At 42.1% G+C, this 11,116-nt stretch overlaps 1 protein-coding gene across 1 annotated transcript; it reads left to right on the forward strand.

Annotated features, from left to right (window-relative positions):
* The first annotated feature begins 448 nt into the window (after window positions 1–448).
* LOC124154747 (keratin-associated protein 19-2-like) lies at window positions 449–9,391 on the forward strand. The gene is made up of 3 exons (XM_046528655.1): window positions 449–556; window positions 5,702–5,807; window positions 8,897–9,391. Exons 2-3 carry the CDS (start codon window positions 5,702–5,704, stop codon window positions 9,154–9,156), a joined length of 366 nt encoding a protein of 121 aa, XP_046384611.1. The 5' UTR covers window positions 449–556; the 3' UTR covers window positions 9,157–9,391.
* The last annotated feature ends 1,725 nt before the right edge of the window (window positions 9,392–11,116 follow it).

Below are 11,116 nucleotides of genomic sequence, written 5' to 3' on the forward strand. Positions count from 1 at the left end.
GAGGGCAGTCGTTTTTCGCTTAATTTGTTCAACTTTGACCCCGCATATATTGTTAACGTGAAAACGCAGGAAATAAATAATCTGGAAAGTTATTCACATTTATTTGAGAATATTTATGCGAAGTTTCAACTTCCTAGCTCTAAAAAATCGTTTTTTAAGTTTTGGCCAGCTTTCTTCGATTCTCAGCCCACTCCGCGTCGTCGTGCTTGTCCCCTTTGTATCGATGTTATGAGAAAGGCCTCGGCAGTTCTTAAACGAAACACGCCCGGCCACTTTGGGGCAGCAGCTTCCTTCCATTATAATTTTTTATAATGGTGGTGGCCGTCAGAGCAGTGTTGGGGAATCCCCACCCGGTTGGGTTGGAAAGGGTGGGTGGGGAGGCTGATCTCACGAGGCGGCGATTGGACGGCGAGGGAGGGTGGCCCTCCCCTTTTCACGAGGAATCCTGGTGCACCCCTTCCGCTATAAAAGCGACCAGTGTCTGCTCACGCTACGATACATTCAGTCAGAGCTTTGAGGGACTTCAGACTCCGTTCGCAGACTCTTCTAAAAAAAGGTGAGTAGTAGCCCACTTGATTCTCTCCTTGCCACTTCACGGCGCAGTTATCGAGGGTCTGTCAAGGGTTCGAACTCGACGCCCTCCGAGGCAGCAGCTCCCTTAGTTCCGTAGACGCCGACGGCAGGAGTCGCGAGAGGCGGACAGTGCGGAGAGGCGCTGAAGTCCTCAGTCGTGGATAAAATATTAACACATATATTTCTACATACAGATCCGATCTTTATTTCTACGATCCGAGTGATAGCGTAGACGAAAAGATCAATTTTCTCATTTTAGGCTGTTGCCAGCTCCACTTCGTGAAATAACGAATTACCTTTCCTTTTTTTTCGATGTCAATAAATTATTATATACTCCTCGCAACACCAGGGTCAAAGTATTGCCTTTTACTCTACTACTCCACGATATATCGGCTCGACCGTATACCGAATTTAAAATCATAATAATTTAATACATATTGGTTTATCTTTTATCTATTGTATTTGAATAATATAGCAAACAAATAATTAGTTTTTAGTAATATAAAAAAATATTGCATTTATATCTAAAATAGAAGCTTCACATTTTGTTTTTTTTTTTTTTAAAGCGAAGTGCTACATAGTTTTAAATTGACGTTGGGATTTTTCTCTAGTGCTACGGAATATCGATGGTAGTGAGATTTTTTCATTTGTGCGTTTCTTCGAGCGTGTGCTGGGCGTGCGTGACATCGGGTTTATGTTCCCAAATTTGGCGTGTGCATGGTAACACATTATCCTTGAATCCTTAGTAATGAGTCCTAAGCCATCGATGAAGTGATATCTTGCAAATGAAAAAAGTAACGAACGAAATTACAAGTAACATTTCGAAAATATGGAGCAAAATTTAATTCTAGCGCTTAAAAATGCAGAGCAATATAAGGTTTTAATGTAACAAAGCGTCTCGATTGTGATTCTACCACACTAACTCAGTGATTCTACTTGAACGTTGGTTTAGATAGATGAAGGAAGAGCTCACCTTGGAATAATCCACAGGATTGCAAATTTCACGCATTAAAGGCATAGGAGCCTTTCTCTGGGCAACAGCGCACTTCAGGGAATTTTTTCGTTGCACCAAGTACCAGAAAAGGTAAAATGAGCCAGTACCGACAACCAATAAAATTTGTTGTGTCTCGCATTGTTTTGGAAACAGTGGCAATTCAACAAAACATCGTATATTTAGTTGTTTCAGGCCTAACTTTATGGAATCTACTTCACAAAATGAAAAGTAAATAAATCCATACGACCGAATGGATTTGTAAAAAATGATTGCTAATATATGTAATTATTTGGTAACGGAATACTTAGAACATCTTCAAAATGCTACAAAAAAGGGGAGAATGAGACTTGATACATAACTTGTAGTCTACGCCTGGTCGCAGTCACGACCTTGGAGCGACCGCATGCGGCGTATTCTTTTTCGGCGTAGCATTCAAACAGGGATTGAGCTGGGAAACCCGCTCTCACGTCAGAAAATAAATCACTTCTCGGGTCTATAACTTTATCAAACCGTCTTCCCGAGTTGGTGTAAGGTAGGATCACTTGGCGCTCCTAAGATAGGATAATTTTTTATTTTTGCGTCGGCTGGGTAGGAGCGTTCCATTTAGGCATTTTAGGCATAATAGGCATAAGCATCGCCGAGTCGGGACAATATAATTTCTTATTCCAAGGTGATACTTTGCCACCTTTTCTCTTAATTTTACCGCGAAAATGCGTTTAGAGTCACACATTAAGGGTTGAGGGACCTCTTATTTTCCCACTTCGCACTCCGAGGACTTGATCATGAGGTGCCCGAAGGCTTTACCGAGCGTAAAAACCGAGGCCCTCGAATCAGTAGCCCCACTCTCTATCTTGTCATGCAAATTCAGTCAATACCGAATTCCCTACCCTGTAAGCGTCGGTTCTTGGGCGCGAGGGTCATACGGAGATTTCAACGGCCGGAGAGTTTTGTGGAGACTTGAAAGACCGAGAGAATAGAGAGGCAGAAAGAGGAGGGGAGGCAGGAGACCACTCCCTCGCAAAACACGCACCAATCAATGGGGCTGCAAAAGAGATTTATTGAAAATTGATTAATTAATTCGTTAGTAGTAATGAAGTCCTGAGATTGATGCCCTGCAGCACCCCATTTTCACCTTCCTTGGCCAGATGCTTATTTCCACGGGGGAGATGTGTGGTGCAAGTGGCGCCATGAGAAAAGATTTGGGGAAATAAAATTAATACCATACGCCGAATTAGGGGTGGGGTGAGCTGTTGTTTTGGGAAGGGGGCGGATGCGCCGCCAGTATTGGGAGGGATGTCCCCCCCCCCCCCCCAATGTTCGTTCCTCCTCTTCATCCGTCCCTTGCACATATCTCTCCGCCATCGTCGAAAAACTATTTCTTCATTTTTCCATCTATTATATTTTTCACGTCTTCTCTGTATCTTATCACATGGCCTGTCCTCCGGGTCCTTCTCTGGTTCATGGCGTTTCACAGTTCCTTTTCGTCTCATATCTTTAGGCACGCATCTCATTTCTCACCATATACGTCTATTTGACCTTCAGCATCCAAAAGGTCTCGAACGCTTCAAGTGTTTGTCGGTCGGCTACCCCAATGGTCCAGATATCTGATCCGTCTTAAAATCCCTAGCAAATGTTTTTTGCCATTAAAATAAGCGGGCTATGCTCTGAGAGATCGTCCTCCGTGTTCAAACGCCTCTAACAAGGAGGAATATTGGCAAAAAATATTTATGGGTATTCCTCCTCCTTTCACGCATGTAGGCACTAAGGGTCAAGCTGGTCAATTTCGAACCCGACATCCTCCATGGCAACGCTCTTAGTTCCCCTGGCTCCCGAGTGGCTGCAAGAGTGGATGGCGTCGCGATAGACTTCGAAGTCCTCACTCGTGAAAAAGACTGTCATGCAATCCGTGTGTTTGCAGAGAGAAAAAGATACATTTGGGCGCTCAATAATTTATTTCCGCTCACTCAGCGGATTAAAACCAATTCTTATGTTTTTAACAATAATCAATTATGAAACTTTCAAGAATGTTGTTTTGAATATTTAAATAATTGCAACGATTATTTCACGCAATACTTTGTTCAGAAGACAGCGAAGGTATTCTTGAGTGCATCAAGTCAGAAAGCACTCAACGCAATTATAACAGCTCCAGAGGAAACGTCCAGTTTTGGGATTGGAAATACCGGTCGTGAATACAATCATTCAATCTCATTGGTTTGCAGAGGCATGACATTCATGAGGACACACTTATATGACGTTCAACCCAAAGTAGACGTAAGCCCATAATAAAATCCCGTAGAAAGTATCATTTTTACTGGAAATAAAGCATTCTGCGCTCCCCATTTGCTTGAAAAACATAGCACAAAGAAAGACAACCATACGTTATGAGCATTCGTATTCAAAGCCAAAAAAGCACCTAAAGGCGCGACTATACTAAGTTGCTCCCAAGGTCGAGGTCGCCGAGAATAAGAGAAGCGGGGCAAGAGGAATGGGAGGAGGAACTAACGCTGCAGCTTGTATACCGCCGGGACGCGATGTGGCCCGCCAACGAGGCTACCCAAGATAAACTGTGAAAATTCCCAAGAGGGAAAATTATTTGCCCTTATCGGCATTCGAACCCGGGTCCCTAAAATTCGCGACAGGTGCTTTATCACTCTCGGGGATACCTTGGCGGACGTTCGAACAGTAATGGCAGAGTTTCGCGCTCTATTTTCGTTTTAAGAATATTTGTAACAATGAATTTAAGTACAAAAATACACAATATGGAATATAATAACCGTATAGTTTGGGTTTTGTCGATAATACTAAGCAATCATCAATGAGAAATCTCGAAAAATCCTAAGGCGTTTTAAAAACTGTAGCATTTTAACGATACATGAAGTTATGCATCCATAGTAAAGTCCTTTAGGAAGGACCATTGGTTGCAAACTTATGCATGCTGGATGAATGCCACAGTTAAGAAAAATAATATTGGTAGCTTTTACGTGTGACCTACAATTTGGAGGTAGAAACTGTTAGTATATATGCTCTAAAACTGTAAAAGAGATTAAATTTAAAATGTGACCAGTGTCATTATATGTTCATTTATTTATTAAATCCTTGATCCCTTTTCCTGATGAATATATTCGTACTCACATCAAAGATTCATACTTGCAACCTTGCATTTCCCTCCTCCCCTCAGCCCTTTCCCTCCGCTCTTCTAATATTCCCGCGAGACGTGGGAAAGGAAGGACTCGGGGCCATCCACCACTGCACCCCCTCGCCGCTTCAATCCTATGCTTCCCGTTGAACTCGATATTTTTGTGATCTCTGCATACAAATTCTCCTAAAACTCCATTAACAGAAGATTACAGTGAAAACTTAGGTGAAGTCCTCTCAGGGTCGTATATAAAAGCCCAGGGGTCTAGCCCCTACTCCCCTTAACCCCCGACATGAGGAAAATAAAGGATAAAATTAAATACCCTAGTCTTGAGTTAGTTCAATGATTCATTGGCGCAGCATGCGGTGATACTCCTTCATACACTATTGTATTCGTATACATACATTAGGGTACCTTACATAGGCGGGCATTACTGGGGGACGTGCCCCTCCCCCAGACCCTTAAAAAATATGCTAGATTTTTAATGCGCTCCCATTATCATTGCGTTCGTTTTGTATTACGAGGTATCCTTGTGCTCCCCAGAACAAAATCCTGGATACGGCCTCGCTTGTCCCCCCCCCCCAGAAAGAAATCCTGGATCCGTCCCTATATTAATATATTTAAATTTAAAATATCTCGCGGAGTATATAAGTGAGGGGCCCTCCCCTCGACCCCCAAGGATATAAATACGCGCTTGAGGCTTAGCCAGCAACGATCTCTACCCTAACCTACCCAAACCTATCATCGGGTGGAGATAATGAGTGACTACTGAGCAACCGCAATGGAATATGCTTTTTTAGAATGCGATTTTTAGCAATACCTACTTCCCATAATAGGTGTTTTTCCGATGGGCTACAAATTACAATATGAGGAAAAGCACCCAGTTGTTGCCTCTTGAAGGACCTTAATGCAAATAGTTGATTAGCACGACTATCATATCCTCACAGTAATCCCATTTCTACGTATGTATTTATGTAAAATTTCTTTCTATTCCACAGATGGCACGTGTGACGCTCTTACTTCTTCTGGTGGCGGCCTTTGTGGCGCTGTGCGTAGCCCAGGAGGCCGTGGCACCCGCAGTCGAGGTCCAGCCAGAGCAAGAGGGTAAGCACGGAAACAAAAGTAAAAACGCCACACTTGTGTCTTTGTGGTGACCAACAAGGAATAGAGGCCCCACTCGAGTATCTCCTTGGAAAAATCTAGCTGCGTGAAAGAGGGTAAAACCCCAAAGACAAAGTTACAGCCAGAAAATCACACTTTTCCCACCCCCTCAACTACATCGTGCATTATCAAATATCTCCCCCAATCAACCTCCCCCCCTCTCCCTAACCCCTCGAGGTTCGGTGCAAATGCTGCGCATGGATACAACACAGCTAGCTTGAAGCGTTGTTTCTCATAGGAACGCCATGGTGCGATGGCTTGTTAATTTCCTTGCCAGGCACCAAAAGAAAGAACCGATTCTAAAAAGAGAGATGCAGCAGTGAATGTGGTTTTCTGATTCAAATAAAACGTGAATTGGAGGCAGAATAAAATGAGACAATTCGTTTGCTATTTTCCTCGTTCTAAAAGCGGCTCCTTGGTGGACAATACGCTCAGCATAAAAAAACTGGTTCAATAAAAGTGACTGATACGCATCGGTTGGAGCGAACCTCGACTTAACCTTTCTATTCATAGGCATTCAAGAATATTAATGCATCACATTATTAAAGCATTCTTTGTGTGTGCTTCCAGAACTACGTTAGGGTTGTGAATACTTCTGTACCCTCCCTTAAATGTTTTCCTTTTGCAAATGCACTTCCCTCCTCGGCAGGGAGTTTATTAGTTACGGATTCACTCAGAAATGGTCGAGGAAATCGTAATTCCTCTTTCATTATGAAAACAGAAATCCCGATTGAAATCAAGCAGTGCTTGACACAAGTTGAGGTGATGCAGTTAAAAAAATAAATGAATTTATCGTTTCAATTTTCCAAAGATGAAAAGTGACATATTATGTCATTAAAAATATCTAATCACAGAATAAAATGAAGAAAATAAGCTCACACAGGGCTTACATGAAACCTCTCCGCATTGGTCGCGCGCAGCTCATCTATTTTTATTCAAAGCGCGGCTTTCATCTTTAAAAAAAAACAGATATTAAGAATGGCCGAGACGCTCTCCTCCTGACCTTAGGAAGCACTTTAGTCCTTATCTTCTCCATTCCCAGGGTTCTAAATGGCCACTTTGTGGTGCATGAAAAGTGATATAGATGATTGACGAGTGAAAAGAAACATTAAGAAGAGAATCAATGGCCATAAGAAATATTCAGTGAATAATCATTCATCACCCAAGAGTACCAATGGTTGTATGCATGGCACAGAAACTGACCTTCGTCGCCAATTTCCTTCAAAACTTTGATTGCCACCTTAAAAGAGGAGTTTGCTTGTGCTCCTACTGCCTTTCCATTCCGAAATTCTCAAAAATAGACAATACAACATTTAGCACTCGTTCGATGAAATTTTGGATGATTGTACCAGAGAGTTTAAATCAGATTGGCACACAAAATAGTTGAATGATATAGAAAGGCATCTGACAATTTGAAGTGAAAATAATTGTTGAATAATATGCATAAAAATGATCGCATAGCAGTGGAAACATTTGCATCATCTTACATCTCTCTAGTAAAACTATTTTTTGTGACACATTTTCCTCCAAAAATTGAACATTGCGATGCAGTTGACGTTGACATTGGTGCCGAGCATTCATAGATCTCTGCTGACCTCAAGTTGTGCACTAAACTATGCATTGAAAGTAAGATGAGCAAGGGAAAATTGTGGCTTTGTCGTAATTTTTATACCTTAGATTAAAACCTCTTACGTCCCTGGTCAATCTAGTTGGGCTTTTTCAAGAAGTTGTCTGTTTATATAGTAATATTATGGCATTCGGTGAAACCACACCACCAAATGAACTACTACTACCTATTTGAAATTATATTTAAGCGTTCAAATGACGCAAGGAGTATGTATATGGCCGGCCACACTCCATCGGATGAAGACACATGGAAAATTGAGCCTCACATGCTCTATTTCTAGCCGGTTCGTTTAAAAAAAGCTTCATCGACTCCTTTGCCGTCTGCTTCACCCCGGTTCGATTTTCTGGTTCCCAAGTCAAAATTCAGGCATTGAAGTCACCACCGACAGCTGCCCTCTATTTTTCCAACAGTATGTTGCGTTGAAGTATTTTGGAGAAGAGTAGAAGTTAAAGGTCCGCCTGCTGGTGTAATTATACGAATTATGAAATAGAATAATCATAATCCACCATCTGCACACTTTCGATTTCAAACGACTCAAGTGACTGAGAGATTTGTTTCTTGAAAGTTTCCAAGTCTCGGGAAATGACGCGGAGAGGACAAAGCAAGGAGGAGAAATAAATGGAATCCAAGTCAAGACAATAGAAAAAGAATCGATGATAAAATAAACTGATGAAAGAGCATATTAGCATCATCTTCATCACCTCTCGACAATCACTAGATCGTTTTTATTCAGCTTCCCATTATACTCTTCTGTCCGCTAATCTTTTCTCATCTACGCAATTATCCTTCTTTGTCTATCCCATTCATTTTATTCGTGGTCTTCCCGTTACATTCCTACTGTCTACTTGTCCCTCGACGACTATCTTCATCATCAACCAGACCAAAATCCTCAAGATGCTGCTAATTTAGTAGTTCCGCCTTCTCATCAGGGTTTTCTCTTCAGGCGGCTTCTCATCGCCCTGACTCATCATTGTTCGCTCGGTCGATCCATTTGGTTTTTTTCATCCCTCTGCACTTAATGGTATGCGACTGAACTAATGCAGAAGTTATTCTTGAAGGGCAATGTATCAAAGCGATTATAAAAACTTCAACATCACTGGACACTTTAGTTTTTCATTATTATTTTCATTTCAATGTGGCTTCTGGAACAACAGTGCTTTGTTTTTCTACCGGTCAACAAGCCGCTAACTCAACACACAACACTAAAGAATAAAAAAGCAGCTACGACAACCAACAAATGGGCTTCATAAAATTAAACAGAATGATAACGATAATGAATAAAGGTGATGTGAGCCATTCAAAGCATATGCATCAAGGGCAAGAGATTTATGTCACCCACTCAGAATCCCCTTCCAATTTCGCCACTTGTACTCAATCCTCGTGTGTGTTTTTCTTTTGACCAAAGGTGATGACCTGGAGGGGGCAGAGCAAAGGTTTGGAGGACGCGGTTTCGGCCGCGGATTCGGCGGTTACGGCGGCTACGGACGCGGCTACGGAGGTTTCGGACGCGGATACGGAGGCTACGGAGGGTTCGGCCGAGGATACGGAGGCTACGGAGGGTTCGGCCGGGGCTTCGGCGGCTATGGCGGCTACGGCAGGGGCTTCGGAGGCTACGGCAGGGGCTTCGGAGGCTACGGCCGCGGAGGATACGGCTACTTCGGCTGAGCGACTACCCGCTTTCCACGTCTCTTCGAAGGAATCGGGCCGAGGTTCCCTAACTGCTGCTGCGTTCCTACCGCGGCTCATATGGAGGGCGTCGACAATTATTAATTGCAACCCTCACACCCAGTCTCCATCGATCCATTCCTTCCACCCATCCTCCGACCTCGCATCTCTTCCTCTCTCTCTCTCCACAAACCAAATTGTATATCAGTCAGCAATAAAAAAATATGAAAAATGAGTGCATACCGTTTCCTTATCACCTATCTCCGAAAGGGCCTATTTCAACCCACCGCACCGTGGCATCATAGGTGGCCGAAATTAAGAATAAATAGGGGTACATCGCACTTTGGTTCGAACTATCTGCCTCAGTTCCGAAAATAAGTCCAGCTCAAAACCAGCTGTTCACCTTCAAATTCTTAGAAACTGAATCCATTGACTTTAATTTTTTCACCAAGGCAGAGAACTAAGTGCTAAGGGACAATAGTGGCAGTGCGTTGACTGACACGTCCACCGTAGGGGATGGTTTTCACATCTTATCGAGAGGTTTTACTCAAAATAATCTGGGAAATCGTTAAGGGTTCACATTTTATGCAAAATATGTATTGCTTACGAGTTTCGAGTTACTTAAAGTTATCAATCGTGAATAACTGGAAAAGTATTAATTAATTTAAAAAATAAATTTTTGCTTAAACATTTGCCCTCCATCGCTCCCCGAGGTTATTGTTAGAAAAAAATATTCACTCACGAAAAGGAGTGAAAACTACAATCAGCGAGGAAACGTCAATCGGCACAAATACACTACTGTTTGTTGACTCATTATGTAGCCATTAACAAATTTTCAAGTCAATTAGTACAATTTCAAAGAATTAAGAGGTGAAAATGGCTGGACCAGGAGGAGGAACTTAGACAGCACACCATCCATGTATGCCTCTTCGTCTTTGGCGGTGGGGTAAATTTAGTCGTCTCCGGGGCAACGAGTGTGTTCGCTCTTTCTTAAGGAGGAAACATCATCTTCGTTTAAAAAATGCACCAGGAACCCACTGATGAGACGAATGATGTAATGGAGTGAAATGAAGACATATCTGTAACCATGAGACATTCCTCAGGTTTTAGCTGCTCCTATAGTCGAAGGAAGTACCTCACCGTCGGTGCATATCGGAGCATGACCCTTATAACATTGCATGACTTAACCGATAGGAAATGACATATCCGCATCACCTATCGCGTCACTTGTTCGCGCCCTCATGCGTCGATGGGTCAAAACAACGTTTCCCAACAAACCGAGGGAAGCGCCACTCTTTGACGAAACTCGACATTCTTCATTGCTGCACGACACACGGCCAAGAAGTACATTATCCGAAGTCGCGCTCTTGAAAGTCGAAAGAATTTGTAATGCATATTTTCTAGGATTTCTTTTACCTTTAATAAGTCATTATACCAGAAACATATGGACAATCAAGAGAGAAATGAATATTCCATCGTTTTAATTTATTTTCTACACATCGATATAGTCTTCCACGCGATTCAATTTTCTAATTAAAAAGTAAAAAAAAAAATGCATTCGTTATCAATGATACCCTGCTTTATGTGTATGGCTTCAGAATTGCATACAACGTGAGAGAAAATAAAATTTTATCCAAGACTTGAGCCTACGCTAATCAATTTTTGGGAAAACTTTTTTTTAATTATACTAGTAATACAAGAAATTAAATGCAACAATGAAACGTGAAATACAATTATAGGGCTGAAATTCACTGACTTTTTTTAATTCACCATAGTAAATACCATCATTGTTGAGAGGTCACGTGGCTCCATTATTGGGCTTGTCGTCACACTGAGAGCACTCCGATTTCTTTCACTCCGAGCAGCCGCACCGAATTCAATTCAAGCAAACACCACTGCAGTGGAAATTTTCAAAACATGCTCGCATATTTACATGGTCTCATGATTACATTTAAAAATT

Source organism: Ischnura elegans, chromosome 1, assembly GCF_921293095.1.
Source record: "Ischnura elegans chromosome 1, ioIscEleg1.1, whole genome shotgun sequence".
In the NCBI taxonomy this organism is placed as follows: Eukaryota; Metazoa; Arthropoda; class Insecta; order Odonata; family Coenagrionidae; genus Ischnura; species Ischnura elegans.